Raw genomic sequence first — 17,761 nt, forward strand, 5'->3', positions numbered from 1 at the left:
TTAATTTTCCTACCAAGAAAGCTTTTTTTCCCTCTAGGCAGTCCAGTGGATAGCTTAAGAATAGAGACTCTGGGGCCAGGCTGCACAATTTAGAATTCTTACATTGACTCTTTCTGGCTGTGTAACCCTACAGCAATTTACTTAACAGCTCTGGGTCCATTTCTTGATATTTAAGGGATAGATGGGGTGCATAAACAATCTTACAATGGCTGGTACATGTAAGTTTTCTACAAATATTAGTTTTTCTTGTTGTTATTATTCTTAGGAGTTTTCTTATCAAAACATGGGAAAGTAACCAAGATATGGAGAAAGTGCCCTTAAAAGCAGCTATTCAAATATCGCTGTAGTAAAAATTGATTAAATATAAAGCTTAAGAAAAAAATAGTTCCTAAAGGAACAATCATGAGTTAAATCCTATTTAAAATACACACACGCACATGCGTGCGCGCGCACACACACAAAACATGCACAAGAGGTTTTGCCTGTAATATTAAAACCAAACTTTACTGAAGCTCATTCTCAAACTGTTTCAAGAAAGAGAATGGGCAGACACTAATGTCACAGTGTTTTGGGGTTTCATGGAGGGTCAGGCCTAAGCAGTTAAATGACTGCTTAAACACAGTGGTGTCCCTTCAAAAGCTTCATCCTAGAATTCTAACAAATATTTGGATTTTATTTTAAAATAATTACTAGTACTTGCACTCAAAGGTAGCTTTTTAAAAAAAGTTACGCAGTAGAAAGAGTACACAGCATTTTTCCCCTTGCAGGGACTTCTATCAAGTTGGAAGAACATGCCAGAGTCACAAAACACAGGATCTTTATAGCTGTGTGACCCTGAAAAACTCACTTATAAGGTCTATGTTATCTCATCCAAAAATTGGTGCTAGCATCTATCTCCTAGATTTGGGTGGCAGGAGGGAAAAGAGGAGGTAAACTAAGATTTATATGAAAATGCTTTGAGAGTGGCTGATACATTGCTAGTCCTGGCCCTTTTCTCCCATAGGCAATGGGTGGGGAAGACATGCAGCAAGCTAAGGTTAAACTGCAATTTGTGCCCAAGGCATATTAAGCTGTGATCATTCCTATTCTAGGTTATTTCTGGAAATGTAATACCTTGTTAAAACCTCATATTTTTTTCTTTTTCAATATGGAACTCCAGAGATTACCATAATTCATGAAAGGCATATTAAGGCTAAGCATCCTCCTGCCTAGCAGCTTCAAACTCGTAACAAAGAAAACCACAATCTCTATTTATATATTTATTCCCTTGACCAGCACAGACTACATGCTGCTATAACACATAATGGTTAAATATCCTTAAGAAATATTTAGAGCTTTTCTGGAAAATTAATCCTATTTATACAATCAGTATAAAAATCTATTATTAGCTTCTTCCATAGCTAAAAAGGACTTTGATGAAAATCCCAATAGTACTCCCATAAAAACCTTTAATTTCAAGCTCATGTAACTTGATACTAGATGGGGCTTTATGAATATTATTAAGCTCATAAAAAAGGAAATTTAATCTATTCTTACTATGGAGGGTTGGAAGACTCTGGGGCCTCTTAGTACACTGTAATGTGAACTGACCCAGAGTCAAAGCACGTTTAAAAAAAAAAAAACATGGTGCAACCTCAGTGCAAATTAGATACATCAAGAAATTAACAAAACTGTCACTTCTATTTCATTAGAAATAGAACCACCTTAGTAATATTTAATGCACGGGAATAACTGAGAGGAATTTATAAGATAAAAACAAAATTAAGGAATCATCTTTACAATGGCAATTCTTGAAAAATCTTATTTAACTTAGAGTAATTAAAATATAATTCACTTCGATAAGGTCACATTGTCTTGTCCATTTTAGTTTAGTAATTAATACTAATCTGTTTATAAATTAATAAATTTCAAAGATTTTCTGGAATTTTTTGCTTTTGGATCCTAATCTATCTTTGCCCTATAAGTATCACTTACATAGGCACTAATTCAATTTTTAAAGAGTTCTGATCAAATATTTTCTAATCCAGTTAAGACAAATTCATCATAAAAAAGTCACTGTGGTGTTATCACTTTACAACCATTATCTCATTCAGTTCTCCCCATAATTCTAGAAGCCAGACATTATTATTTCTATAATATTCATTTGAAAAACAAAGAAACTAAAGTTTATAGACGTCAAGGAATTTGCTCAAGACCATCAGGCTAGTATGTGATAGAGCCACGACTGAATCCAGGTTAATCTGCAGTAGGTACTTTCAATCACATTAAAAACAAAGGTATACAAAAATTTTCAACTAGCTCCATCTGACTTTAGAGAACAGCAAGAATCACATTTAGATTGGCAGCAGTTCATGAAAAATAAGTAATTTGTTTCTATCTAATCATGCCTATTAAAAGCAGGTCTTGTCAAGTAGATGTGACTTTTTCTTTCCTGTGCTTACGTGTACGTAACGAAAATAGTAACGAAAATAGTCGAGACACAATGTCAGAGTTTTAAAATTTAACCATCATCGTGTAAGCCAAATTACAACATCTCACATTTAAAGAATACAGAAAAAAAAACCTCTCCTGTAAATGCCTCAGGAGCTAAGCCTACAAAAATTATGAATCTGTGAATTGTTCTTCCTTGCTGTCCTCTACTCTCATTCCTAGAATCAATAAACAAAATGTATAACTTCCAGAGAGCAGAGGGGATATAGATCAGAACTGAGACCTTGGACCATTTCTCCTTATTACATACATTAGGCCAAAAGGACTTAACTAGGAAGGTATCTTACTGCCCTTTACAAATTTCAGAATAAGTAAAAGTTAAAAAGGCCGCTGCAACACGAGTCCTTTGTACGCGAAAAAGCTGAAGCAAATAAAAACATTTATCACGACTATCAGGTCTTATTTCTAGATTCTCTGTCAATTATACAAAGAGTCGGCTACTAAATATTAATGGCATACCATTTGCACTAGAGCTGTCGCGAAAAGCCTCTAGCTACCAATTTTTGTTATGAAGAAAAAACCATCCTTATTTTCTACGTAAACCCCAAGCCACTAGAATCCCTCAGATAGGCTATCGAATTGTCCTTGCCAGGGGAGGCTGTCAGGTCCTCCCCACATCCAGGAGAGGAGAAAGGGCTCTGGAGAGGGCGAGTCCCTGCAGGTCCTGGGGCAGGGATCCCGGTTCCCCTTCCCTCCCAGCTGTCATCGACAGACAAGTCAGAAGGCGGGGCGGGGCCAGGGCCCTCGGTCCGCACAAAGCGAGCGGGCGAGCCGGCGGGCGGACCCGGACCCTGGCCGGAGTGGAGGCGGGGCGGGGCGAGGCAGGGGACACTTACCCAACAGCAGTACGTTCTTCCCCGCGGGGAGCTTGGAGCGCGAGCGGGTGGAGACCTCACTGAGGATGCAGGACCTAACGGGGAGCAAGGCGCACGCTGAGGCCGGGAGCCAGGGGCCGGGGCCGCAGCGCGGGAGGGATGGACATGGCCTCGGCGCGCCTGGACGGGCGCTGCCGAGAACACGGTGGCCTGGGCCCGGCGCCGAGCTCCGGCGGGCACGGGATCCCGAGGCGTCCGCAGGGCCGGGAGTGCCTGCGGGGACCTAGGGAGGGGTGGGGTCGTTACCAAAGGTTCTGCCCGTCCTCGTCGTCGCCTGCTGCAGCGCCGCCGTTGCCCGACGTTAGCTCGTTGGCCAAGGGGCCGCCAGTGTAAGTCGAAACTAATCCCGGCGGAGAGGAGCCGAAGGAGCTGACTCGCCCCACAGCCGCCATCTTGGTCGGGAATCACACCACTCCCGGCAAAGCTGAATGAGCGAGGCGGCGGCGGCGGCGGCGGCGGCGGCGGCAGCGGGAACCCGGATATGGAGCGTTCGGCGCACGGGAGCGGGGCGGGGTCTGCGGGGGCGTAGCCCCGGGCCCTGCAAGGGACTGACGGAGCGAGGGAGGAGGAACTGCGCGTGCGCTACAGGCTGGCGGGCGTGGAGGGGGGGTGCGCGTGCGCTGGCGGCACGGTAGGATGATGTTCTGCAACCCCAGTTCGGTAGAGCTTAGCGTGTTGAGTCGCTTCCCACTGCTCCACCCACAGCCCTGGGCTGCAGTAGGGCGGGTTGGGATGTGTCAGGTGAACAGTGCTCCCTCCCATTCTTCTGTTGGGTCCGCATATCCCGCAGCCGGCTTGGAATTCTTGCACTGTCATTGCAATCCCACCACAGGCTGAGCGCAGGTCTCCCGCCCACAACGGCGCTTCACAGGCGCCTGGATGGAAATAGGCATCTCCGTTGCAAAAGGGGCCGTTGTGCATCCCGCTCTGGAGTGTTACTGTAGTCCCCGATTTCTGGGCTTGCGTTTTGCATTCTCAGGTGGCGACGTGTTTCTCAAACCTTTGTTCCACATCAGAGGCAGGTTCTCTCACTCCTTGAGCAGTTGCGTGACAAAGAAGAGTGTCGATGTGGCTTGCTTTAATGCTCTGGACTTTTGTATGAGATGCTCCGAATGAGATTTGAAAAGACCCACTAGATGAGTCATCCATCCAGTCAACAGACATATATTCAACACTTAAAATGGCAGGTGCAGTCGGTACTGGAATACACAAATGGAGGTTATTTTATAACCTAAAATAACCCCCTTGCTGTCAGAACGTTACTGGTTAAATATGTTTGAATGTCTGAGCTCAGTGTCCAGAAAGCTGACGGTTTTAAGGCTCTATCTTGTTACACCTTGCAAGAGCTGTTGCTCAAAATAGTCTGGCTTTTGTACATTATGGCAATCATCTCTTATTTGAACATGGCTTGCTCATATATGTCATTAACACTGTCAGGCTCGTGAGAAAATCCACAGCTAAAGAATATTTGGTATACATTAACATTGCGTTAGAAGCCTAAAAGGCTTTGGAGGCTGGCAAATCTGAGTTCAAACTCAGCTCTATCAGTTTACTGGCTATGTAACCGTAGGGAATTTCGTTAACCTCTCTGCGTCTCACTTAACTTATGGATAAGATGGGGATAAAAGGACCTAGAATGGTTATGAAAATTAAATGGGATGATACAGGTAAAATGGCTTAGAACAGGGACTGACACATCTTAAGTGTTCGATACATGTTTATTATTAATAGCTGATGTTTTCCTTTAGCTTTCAAACCATTAATATCTGACCAACCCCTGAAATTGATGGACCCAAAGAAATCATGCAGCTAAAACGCTTCATTTTTTCGTTTGATGATTAGGAAAGGCACCTGAACCTTGTCTTGGAATCCCAGGCTTTCTATGTTGACAAGTAGGACAGGGACTTCCAGAGGAATCTGGGACTTTAAATCACTGCTGTCAAGGAGAGCTTATATACTGCATTTGGTCCCTCCAAGAGTTGATTCACTCTCTGTACTTTGTCCCCTCAGTTATCTTTTTTCATCTTTTTTCCTCAGCATTTTTTCCTCAATTTTGTTTATATACAGAGTTGTCAGTTCGTATAATATTTACTTAGTCTGGGAAGTATTAGTTTTATAATAGGATCAGGCTTCCAATGCCTCATCACTTCTAGATGCCTAACTACCCATTTACATTGAGGTCAAAGTTGTATTCCTTGTGGTTTTATAATATCCCTATCCAGCATTATTTCATTAAAATAGCTGACAAGAGTGGTCATTTATGAGTGCCTACTATGTGCCAGGCACTCTACGTGGTGTGATTTGCAATTCCCATACTTGGTAAAGGTTCCGAAATTAAGTAATTTATCCCAGGTCACACTGCTCAGAGGTAGAAACAGATTTTAACTTTCCATTGTGTTAAAGGCCCAGGTTAAATCAAATTAGAATAAAGTTTTGGTAGCTTTAGATGCTTTTATGATAAATACCTTCTATGGAAATCTCTGCATAACAAAAATAGAGAATATGTGTTATAAGGACATCTATAAAAGGAAAGAATTTAGCAGTTCCTTGGAATTTTTGTTACATAAATGCCATTTACAGTTGAGCTATTTTCCTATGTTATGATTACCTTTCTTACTGGCTCAACTTTTTGTTAAAACTAAAATTAACTGTCTGGTTTTCATTTCCTTAGATTTTTATTTTCTTAACTAATTCAGTCTCAAATTTTTATACCAGTTGTATAAAATTCCTCATTAGATAGTCTAACAATTTCATCTTCAAGACGTCTTTAAGAACTTTCTAGCCCGTGCCAACTTGAATTGGTGGTTCTGTATACCTAATACACAGCTGTCATCTTGGGATCTCCTTTCATGTTGTTCCCTTTGCCTCATTCCTCTGTCATCCTTTTCTTTTTTCTTACTTATTTAGTGGAGAAGTTCCTCCAATAGTTTTATGAGAAAAAGGTATATGGCTACATTTTTAGAGACCTGTGTATCCAGTCAAAGTCTAGCTGGGAAAAAAAAAAATGGCATTATTAAGGGGATTCTAGATGAAAAGTTATTGAAGGAACTATTTATAATAGTGTGAACAATATTAATATATGGAGCTCAGAACAGCAGGAAGATTTAGGCCTGAAGGGGAAAGTGGTAGGAATGTTTACTAGAATCCGAAGAGAGCTGCAGCTATAGGAAAAGGTTGCCCAACAAGATCTGTGGCTTTCAGTGAAGGAACACAGGACTGACCTCTTTCCTTCTGTCCCCTGATATCTTGCCAGTGTCTCACATTGGCCAAACCCAACCAGAAGCCAGAGGGCCAAAGAACTCAAGTGAAAGAGTCCGTGCAGGTCTACCTCCCTGAACAGAAAGGATAGGGAAGGGTGTAGAGTGGATCTGAAGAGGCAAACAGAAGATATCAGTACACCTTGTATGTCTAAACATGCATTTAGTCTATACACATTTAGTTATAGTGTGCGTGGGTATAGACTTATGTTGCAAAGTATCTTCCCATAGATTTTTAAAGGCCTTACTTGACCCCTTGTCTCCTGGATTTAAGTGTTGCCAATGAGAAATCCAAAGTCATTCTGATTCCTAATCCTTTGTTGTGTGTGTATGTGGGGTTTTTTTTTTTCCTCCCTGGAGGCCTTCAGGATTTATAACATATTTACCCCCATTTCAGTATCTGCACTTTCATACCAATCATCCTGCCAATTATCATAGAATAATCCATACTCTTAACACTAAAGCAATCTCTCCACTTATGCTCTAGATTTTATCTCCTCTTCTCAACTCAAAAGATATTGCTCAAACAATTCTTCTTCCATTTTTCTAATCATTTATTGATCTCCACCGGATCATTTCCATTAGCATAAAAATAAGCTATTACTTCTCCCATCTTAAAAAAAAAAAAAAATTTCCCTTAACCCTGCTCCTTCCCCAGCTATTGCTACATTTCTCTCCTCTTTTTAACAGCAAAACTCTTGAAAATAGTTGTCTTTATAGGCTATCTTCAATTCCTCTTCCCCCTTGCCTTCAGTCAGACTTTTACCCCTATGACTCCACAGGAACTGCTCTTATCCTTGTCATCAGTGACCTCCTTGTTGCTAAATTTAATGATAAATTCTCCATCCTTGTCTTTCTTGACCTATCAGCAGCACATGATATAGTTCATTAGTTCCAGATATCCTTTACATGGCTTCCTGGCTTCCTTGTCACCATATTGTCTTTTTTTTTTTTTCTCCTTACCCCTGCTTCGCTAGCTGCTTCTTCTCAGTCTACGTCACCATTTCCTCATTTTTTTCCTGAACAATTAAAAGTTAGAGGACTCCAGAGCTCAGTCTTTGTTCCTCTTCTCTATCTATACTTACTCCTTTGGTGATCTCATCCAGTTCTATTAAATTCTATCCATATGATAAAAACTCCCAAATTTATCTCTCTTGCAAAGAACTCCATCTGGAAATCCAGATTAATAAATCCAGCTGCTAATTCCATATCTCCACAGGGATGTCTAATAGCACACCTCAAACTCAGTGTGCTTCACAATAACTAACTTTTCCCTGCAAAGCTGCTCTACTCACGGCCTTTCCCACTAGGTGGCAACTCATGGGTTGCCTAAGTCTTTCTTCTTGGCTTCTCTATTTCTCTCATACCCCACATTGAATCCATTGGGAATCCTGTCTCTAGCTTCAAAATATACCCACAATCCAACTTTTTATCATTCATCCACTGGTACCACTTTGGTCGGAGCTATTTTTCCTAAATTACTGTAAAAGGCACTTCAACATGGCAACTAGAAGAATTTTTTTTAAATTCTTGTCACTCTTCTACCCAAAACCTATTGTGGCCCCTCATTTTAATCAGAATAAAAAGCCAAGTGCTTACAAAGACCCACGAAACTGTACAGTATCTGGCTTCACTGCCTCTCTGAACTTTCCTGCTCCACTCTCTCCCTCAGTTTCTCCCATCCAGCCACACTGGCCTCACTGCTGTTTCTTAAACATATTGTATATCCCTTTGCTTTAGCTGTTCGCTGTTCCTTGAAGGCGGTGAGGAACCGTCCAAGCCAATACCTTTTTCCAGATAGCCACTTAGCTAACTCCCTCTCCTCCTGCAATGTCTTGGCTCAGTTCCCAGGTTCTCTATGAGGTCTACCCCGACCACCCTATTTAACACTACCACTCGAAGCTTCATCCCTAGAATTCCAGATTCTTCTTGCTTGCCTTATTATTTCCTGTAATATTTATTACCTTCTAACATAATACACAATTATTTATTAGAACTTAAGCTCTGTGAAGTCCTCACTAATGTACTCCCAGCACTTTGTGCCTGGGACATAGCAGACACTCAGTAATGTTTTGATAAAGGTAGGGGTGATTGAACAGATTTACTCCTTATCACCAGGGTTCTAAAATTTCAGAATGATGATAGTGGTGGTGATGATAATGATGATGATGATGACTGTGTGTGTGTGTTTTAAGAGAAGAAATGGGTACAAAAAAATTCTCCACTCCAACACCTGAAAGCAGGAGCTCTTGTTTACAATATTTTAACCATTTTTTAAAATAAATCCTTCTAAAATGTATTACTCATTCTCCTGCTACTTTAATACATTATAAGAATACAGATTTACCTTAATGGAGGCTCTGAGCTTCCTTGGGTTCATCAGTAATAATCCCCAGTTGTTATATGGGGAAGTGCCTAGATCTGACTGGGATGCTCCGGGACGAGGGTACCCCAGAGGACTTTTTCAGTTTTGTTTCTAATTCAGCTGAGCCTTGGGGCCTGGAAGTGGGAAATGAAACACTACGCAGAATAAAGACAGCCCTTTCCCTCTCCAGCTTTTCATCTTCTGGGAGCTATACATCTCCTCTCTCAGTTGACCATCCCCTGCTTACTCATCAGCTTCCTGAAGGCCACGGTTGGGTATTTCCTTATCTGAAGAAAAACGATCATTTGGCAGGTGCAAGAGCTCTGCAGAAAACTGGTTTAGGAGGGGAACCTTCTGTAGGGCTGAGGTGGGGGATACAGGCCACCTCCCTTTTCTGTCGGGGATGCCTCCCTCTGCTTGAGAACTGGGACAAGGCGGCCACCCTTCGAGCTGCTTCCTGTTGTACCAGTTCCCACAGGCTGCCTCCAACAGATTTTCGAATAAGATTTACTTCACCCACTGTGCCAAATGCTGGCAATCACAGTTGATGTAAATGCCCACTGAAAAGCCAAAACCAAAAGAAAAAGGAAATATAAGTATGGAGATGAGTGGACCATTAACATTTGACTTTATGAGTAAATAATAAAATGGTATAGGGAAGAACTTCAGAGGTTAAACAGTTCTCTCCCATACACTATACATTGAATTGTGTGGGGAGGGGAGCAGCGGGGGGTGCGAGGCAGTGCTAACATCCTTGCCATTTGAGACAAAACTGTAATGTTAGAATTGGCAGAGTCCTTGCTTACAACGTCTCCCCACAGGAGATCCAGGGATCCAGTTAGAGAGAAAACAGACTCTCAGTGTTTCTTATTTTTGCTTTCCTTTTAGTCCTGTTTATCTTATTCTAAGTGCCTCTTTAGAATGAATGAAATGGTAGATATCTAATTGATTTTCAGTCGCCACTCTCTTTAATTACAGACTTCATCTCTCTCCTGCTCCTCACCTAGGATTTTGATCAGGCGAGCCCTTACAGAACTTCATTGTCTTAGATGGGGCGGCGGGGAGGCATTTCCTCAGCCACACCAGCAGCCAGGAAGAACGTGGGTCCAAATCCAGCATCATCTCAGAACTGGAGATGGCCATGGGCATGATCATCGACATCTTTGCTGGATGTGTGAGTGTCCAGGGCCACAAGCAGATGCTGACTAAGGGGGAGCTGAAGGTGCTTGTAGAGAAGGAGCTCCGGGCTTCCTGCAGAGTGGAAGGGACAAGGATACTGCAGACAAGCTGCCGAAGGACTTGGACACAAGCAGAGATTCCAAGGTGGACTTCACTGAGTTCACAGTGCTTGTGGCTGTACTCACATCTGCCTGTCACAGGTACTTTGAGCAGGCAGGACTCAACTTATGCCCTGGAGACCCGGATTCCTGAAGGGGGCACAGGGAGCAGGTCCCAGGCTTCTAGAAAGTCCTTGGTGGCAGCTGTTTCTCTGGGCTGAGCAAGCTGATGGCCCTCTAATTAATATGCTCGTAAAAAGCGAGAGAGAGAGAGAGAGAGAGAGAGAGAAAGAGAAAGAAGGGCATACGGCAGAAGAAGAAAGCAATAGACTTTTTTTGGTACGTTTTTTTTCCCCTTCCTAGAAAATGCTAGGGAAAAAAATCTCTTTTGTAGGCCTAAAATGAAATCCACTCCCCTACTTCTTAAAAAAATCAATACCCGTGTATGCATATGTGTTTGTGTGCAAGCGTACTTTAGGATTGAATTTTACAAAGAAAAAAGATTTTATTTGCTTAGAAATGTATCATTGAAAAATAGTCCCTCTTGAATATTTTTTAAATTCCTGGATGAGGTAATAATTAGAATTATCTTTTCATTTCAGACTGAGCTTCTCATCACACTATAATTCATTCCTGAAGAATAAGTGATGAATGAAAGGGTACCAACCTATAAATCAATTCACATTCACAGCTTAAGTAGACAACCAGTGAAATGCACAGGGAAAACAAAGAGACTATCTTTAGGCTAGAAGCCTATTTATTCTTTATCTAAGTGTTTTAATTATCTATTTACCCATTTCTAAATTCAGAATAAATAGGATTTTTAGAATGCTTAGTGTCATCATTGTTTTAATCTGTTCTTTACCACCAAAAAGAAAGAAAAGGATTCACTGGCTAATGTATTGTTAGCTGAATATTTATTACATATATTTATGGAGGATCTTATTTCCTTGTAATCAAATACTCACAAGTTCAAGTCCATTACCTTTTAAAAAAAATAATGATTTTAATGCAGCTTTCTTCTTAGATTTCCAGTGTTAAACTCTGCCACCCTCCTTACTTTCTAAAAGAGACAATGTCCAGTAACTGATTTTATAGATTGAGATCTGCCAGCCCTCGGTCATAAAAGTCGTTAAGATTTCTGCTTTTGGGTCTCTGTGTGAGGCAAAATGGAAAAAATATGAAATTTCTTAGTACTTTCGGAAGTGTACTGTCTTTTGTAGTTGCAGGTGATTTAATATTCATAACAATTTGGTCTATTTTAGAGTTACAGTTTCTCACTGCTTTTACCTATCGTAAGCCTAGAATTATAAACTATTATATATTCTGCACCAACAGAAACATCATGTATGTTTCTTTTTTACTCCCACATATGAAAGAGGATGAAAGAGTTCCCCAGTGGGAAATTTCTTATAAACAAAACAAATCAATTATTTTATACTGTGTAAAATTAAAGAGTTGTTTATTTGAAGGTGTATAAGGAGTTCTAATGATCCTAGACCTTTTACTACATAAGGTTAGAGTAGCCATGTAATGTGAAAGTGAAACAGAAGCAGAATGTCTTTTCTGATCCTTCCTCAGTAAATCACAGGATTGTTTTGAGGAGTCGAGCTCCTATTTCAGTTCACCCTTTGATAAGCAAGGACTAGCCAGAAAACCTACTAAAATTTTCACCCTGATATATTTTTATCTGGATACACTGGTCCTAAGAAGTATATTGACTAGATGATCTCATGGGTTAAAATTTTGTTTAAAATAGCAATATTAAGTCTGACAGTTGAGACTCCGTCCACACTATCAAAAATAAGTATTGGATTAAACAGTGTTAATGATAAATTGAATGACATAGACAGCTAATTTGCTTTATTTAGATGAAATAAAATGTTTGGATTTAATGTTTGGAGTGAGGTACCTAGGGTAATGGGTCCAGGGTCAGACCAATTTGAGTTCAAATCTAGACTCTGCCACTTGTTAACTTTCTTACCTTAGAGTTATTTAACTGGAACCTAAGTTTCTTCAGCTCTTAAGAGAGTTATGAGGTGTAAACAAACAAATAAAATCTGACATATAGTAAGGACTCAATAAATGTTAGCAGAAATGTTTATCGTTATTCCTATTTGAGATAAATTTATAAGATGTTTAGTATAGCAAGGTTTCTCAGTGTTTAAATGCTTTAAATGTACACATAAATTCCATAGGTCCTTGTTAAAATGCTGATTCTAATTTAGTAGGACTGGAGGTGGGGCATTTCTAAAGCTTCCAGGTGCGTTTTCATACTGTTGGACCACAGACTAAGGTTATGAAGTAGAAAAATACAGGCTTTGAATTTATCCACCTGTGGACTGAAATCCTGGCTCCAAACATGTTAGCAATGTGACCTTGGCAAGGTCAAGCTTCCTCATCTCTAAGATGGAGGTAATAATATTTATTCCTAATCAAATCAATTTTTGTTAAATAAAAAACATTGTACTCAAATACTATTGTAGGTGCTTAACAAGTCTAAGTTCAGTTTTTCTAAAAGAAATGATTTACTGGTCCATCCATTATGGGAGATGATAGTTTTTCTTCCTGAAAAAGACAAGAATTCCAATTTTCTTTAAAAATTCCTTAGAATTCTGTTATTATGAAATCAACTTCAACATTGATTTATAAGTTTATCATTGCCTGGCAAGCAAATCAGTTCATACTAGACATTGTGGGAATAAATTGGGGAAATGCCCCAAGCAAGTTGTAGGGTTTAAGGCAAAGGGGGCAGAATTTCAGCACGTACAGATAACTGAGAAAAGAAACTAGCTCACAAAGCATTTTATTTTACTAGTATTATTTTTGCATTTTTAATATGGAAAATTTTAAACCCACATCATAGTAGAGAGAAGATATAATGAACCCCACGTACCCATCACTCAACTTTAGTAATTAAGAACACATGGCCAATCTTATTTTAGTTTGACTCCCACCCTCTCTCTTCATCTCTGAATTATCTTAAAGCCAATCCAAGACGTGTGATTTCATCCACAAATGTTTCAATAGATATCTTTTAAAAAATAAGGACTCTTTTACTTAAAAAAGCATAACCATGATGCCATTCTACTAATCATTTCAAACAATAATGCCAACCGTTGCATTTATAGTATATATTTAAATTACTACCAATTTTTACTACAGGTGATGTGATATACATGTAAAGTAGAATTCAAAATAGCCCAACAATTAAAAGCAAGGTAGATATACTTGTTCCCTAAACATTGCTGTTGTCAAAGAGGGCAGAACAATCGTTGTCTTATCTGCAGGGCTGACATTCTCATCCCTCCTTTCACTGCTCCAGCTGGTTCCTAATTTGTCTGCCAAGTCTAGGTGTCGATTGCATCTCCACATTGTCCTCTGTATTCTGGGCCTTCCCCACTTCATTTTCTCCATCTAACAAAAAGAGACTGTTTTTAACTTTTGCCAGAAGCAGGCCACTCCTAGCAAACCAAACAGTTCTAAGGTCTCACAAAGAGCTTAAAATTCAAGGATCTCATAAAACATTAGAGCTGGAAGGGGCTTCATAGTTCAGCCACTAGATAGGAAAACTGAGAGTTAGGAATGTTGCCTTATCTCATGATTACCTAAAAAGCTCTCAAAATGAGGGCAAAGTATTGCACATCTAATTTGACCTTTCTTTCACCATAAAACTTCAATCGAGGAGTTTTGTCTGTTATTATATTACATTTGGTTAGTCTAACTTCTTGCTAAGTGCTAACCTCTTGGACATTTCAAAACAGACATATTTAGATAAAAAAAAAATCATTGAAGAATATGACAGGCTTGTCAATATTATGCAAATCTTTTCTGAATCCATATAAAATTTCCATTTCAATTTCTAATTATAAAATATTTCAAATATATTAATATAAAAATGTAATATACACGTATCTATATATTAATATACATTAATAATATAAACATCATATAAAAATAATGCAATATCTCCATAGAAAGTCTTTTCCCCTCAGAATTTTTAAAGAAAACCTACTTCTCTACCCTTTTCAAATTTTTTCTTTTTTAGTGGTAGTCTGTCTTAAATATAGATGAATTTTATTCTGTGCAGATATATGTTCAGACATTCAATTATTCTCTATGTTTTAAATGTTTACGTGAATTATATATGATGTGTACAGTTTGCAAATTGTTTTTTTCACTCAATATTATATTTTCAAGTTTGAGCCATATAGAAACATAGGTGGATCTCGGATCATTCATTTTAATTGCTATATAGAATTCTATTGTATGAATAAACCACAGTTTATTTAATTGACTCTCAGTTTCAGAAGAACAGTTAGATTGTTCTATTGGATATCTTCTGTTAGACTCATCACTAGGTACCCTATATTTTTTGCAAATAGCCTAAATCAAGTCTTTGTAAATATATTATAATTCATTTATTTGTTATTATTATGTTAGTAAGTAATAATAAATAAGGCTATGTAATTGTTGGTTGCTGGTATAGTGACATGCTATTAATATTTGCATGTCAATCCTATATCCACCAATTTTGCTGAAATATTTTATTCATTCCAATAGCTAATCTATAAGTAGATTTTCTTGTGAGGTAATGGTAATCAGGTTATCTTAGCTCACCATTTTCCTTAATATTTCTTACTATAACAAGATAGAGAAATTTGGATTTATCAGCATTCTAAGGGAAAAGGTGGCTGAAAGCTAGAGAAACAGATAGCTTGATGTGATTGTTCCTCTCGAGAGAATCAGCCAAAGCTGAGGGACTGTCCACCTGAAGTTCTGTGTATAGAGAGTGTAAAAATTTCTCAAAGAGGTGTGACCTGAGGAACTGGCAGAGTCCTTACGAGAGGGTGGATGGCTGCATAATCTGTGATATGATCCCCCTTATATATCTTAATGCGTCTTTAGTAAACGTAGAAAACAATCACATGTTTGGTCTCGTGGATATTTTTGCAGGAACCACTAGGGAGGTGGAGTTTTATATCCAGACATGATGCAAGGACGATAGAACTGAAGCTGCCTTTAACCACTGAGTCCAGGATCCAAACAAGCACGAGGAAGTGAAGTCTGAAATCCTGGAGAGGCTCTGGAGCTGCCTGACCTCAGGAAGGAGAATTTAAGCCAAGTTTTCTAAACGTTTGCGGGTAAGAAATCCCCTAAGTGATGGTTGGGTTTTCATTGACAACCATCTGATTTGCATGTTCTACATGTGCAGTACATACTGTCAAAAGACATGATTCGCCCAAAATTTTCCCCCCAAATTTTCCCCCTAAATTTCTCTTTTCAAGTTTTGAGTTTGCTAATTCTTTGGCCTTCTTTGAAATCAGATTGTTTGTGACCTGAGGGGCATGAGAAAAAACATCACCTTCAAATTATCTCTTTGGTGGCTTGTTCATAAGGGCAGAATACAAATGTTAATTGTCATACACCATTGTAGTTTGAAAAATATTCTTAGGCCTCACAAAGCCCTAGTTCCGTCCAGACCTTTTTTTTTTTTTTTTTTTAGTTCAAATGAACATTTATTGAACCCATATTAAATGGGAAATGGTTAAGAGATGCCTTTCTTCTGTATACAATTCGCTCCACTCTGTACTTTCTCCTTAGCTGGGTACATCCCATGTTCTCACTAGTTTTCTACAATTGTGCAATCTCCTATACTGTAATGGCGGGCTTGTTCAGGAGTTCAGAATCTTCTTAGAAAGTGGCAGTTTGCAGAGAGATGGTCACAGCTAATGGAGATTTTGCTTCATTTTAAACAAGCATTGAGAAGGACTCGTGGCTTCCTGTCAGGTGCTAGGCTGATTTGGTGTTCTAGTCATATAAACAGCAGCAATCTACATAATCTTCATTCAAAAAACTCTGCGAATTGAATTGTAATTGACTATGGCCTCAGCGACTTCTTCCACAAAGTTGGTAATGTTTGATTCCACTTCAGTAGATAATTCTAAAGTCTTTGTGTTCTCCACATACTTGTCAGTGATCGACTCAAGGTCAATGGTAAACTCTCTAGGTTAGTGGTCAATTCTAGGTCAATGGTCAACTCTAGGTCAATGATTGACAGTAGTAGGTAGTGGTTAACTTTAGGTCGGTGATGACATCTAGGTCAGGGATTAATTGCGAAGGTAGCATGGGGAAAATCACAGACAGGTAGAACAAGGCAGAGGGAATTAAGGCCTTCCTGAGCATGGTCCTGGCGGAAAGGGTAGGAGGCTCGCGAAGGTAAGCAGGAGAATAAACAGGCCCTGCATGTAACCCAGACTTCTACTGCTCTCTTTATCTTTTCCACTCTTCATCCTTTTCCTTCTCAACCTTCATACAGCCTCATATGTCCTATTATATTACCTTGGAAGCCCATCACAGAACAATGATTTGATTTGCTTTGCCAGGCAGAAGACAGCACCAAGTCATTACATAATCCCCTCCAGCATTCAGAGTTCCTGAGCAGCTGCTCTGGAGGTGGATGAAAATAACCCACCATTTAAGTTTTTATAACCCGTTCTGGAGTGAAAATGTTATTTTTAGGGCACAATAATTTAAAAGCTCATGCTTGCCCGGGGGGAAATATCTTTATAGCTTTAGGGGAATGAAGTGGGTTCTGTCTTTTCTTTTGCAGCCAGTGTCCACAATGAGTTCTTTCTTTGTAGTAACAGGAAACAATTCACTGCTTACCGGCATGAAGGGTTTTAACTGGTGCTAAACATACTCAACTTAGAGAGTTTCAAACCACTAGAATTTAGGGCATCTTCATGCTTTATGGCCTATGTAGTTGATGAACTTAAAATCCCTAATACCACCTTGGTTTTGGGGTGGGTGTAAAGGTGCTATCTTTTGTTTAAATGGCCCAAGAACATTGTCAGGTACATAAGAAGTGAGGTTCTATTAGTTTGGTTTCCCCCGGAAAGGAGACCCTGAGGCAAATTTGTTGCAATTCCTTTATTCAGGACTACAATGAGGGCATGAGTGAGGGAGAAGGGAAGGGCGGGGAGCCAGTAAAGCAGGTGTTGATTAGCAGGTTTCTGTTGTAGGCAACTGAGGCTTAATCCTGCTGAGGACTCCGAGAGTCTGCTGTAACATGCCTCAAAACTGTCTCATCGAGGGGTGAGAGAATTGAGGTATTTATATACCAATTCCCGTCTCTCAACAATTGAAGTTGCTCCTGGACATTAACTGTCTGACACTTCTGGCCTGTCCTAAATGGGACTGAACAACCCTACCCCCAAGGTCAAAGAATGGCCTTAAATAGAAAGTCCTCCAGGTAGGCAAATCACATATGGATGGGGCACTAACAGCATCTGCTGCTACATGAGTCAAAGTCAGATTTATAAACAAGCCATGCAGTCCTCATTTAAAATATAGAGTACATTTTTTTGAAAGACCATTTTTGCCTTACACAGTCTGTTTGCCTGGCAAAAAAAATCCAGCTATAGCTACTGGCTGTGGAGCAAGAGCAAATTGAAGCCTTCGCCATTGGCAATTCTCATCCTTGTTCTCTAACTG

At 39.7% G+C, this 17,761-nt stretch overlaps 1 protein-coding gene and 1 pseudogene across 1 annotated transcript in view; one reads left to right on the forward strand and one right to left on the reverse strand.

Annotated features, from left to right (window-relative positions):
* The window catches only part of DYNC1LI1 (dynein cytoplasmic 1 light intermediate chain 1), a 30,212-nt gene extending 26,369 nt beyond the window's left edge, over positions 1-3,843 (reverse strand). The window contains exons 1-2 of the mRNA XM_016140758.2: positions 3,612-3,843; positions 3,327-3,400 (exon numbers count right to left, since the gene is read on the reverse strand). Of these exons, the coding sequence (XP_015996244.1) occupies positions 3,327-3,400; positions 3,612-3,757 (220 nt within the window). The 5' untranslated portion in view covers positions 3,758-3,843. The remainder of the gene's footprint in view (positions 1-3,326; positions 3,401-3,611) is intronic.
* Positions 3,844-5,001: 1,158 nt separating this feature from the next.
* LOC107508782 overlaps positions 5,002-17,761 on the forward strand; it is a 44,097-nt pseudogene continuing 31,337 nt past the window's right edge.

This window comes from Rousettus aegyptiacus, unplaced genomic scaffold (genome assembly GCF_014176215.1).
Source record: "Rousettus aegyptiacus isolate mRouAeg1 unplaced genomic scaffold, mRouAeg1.p scaffold_m13_p_4, whole genome shotgun sequence".
Taxonomy (NCBI): Eukaryota; Metazoa; Chordata; class Mammalia; order Chiroptera; family Pteropodidae; genus Rousettus; species Rousettus aegyptiacus.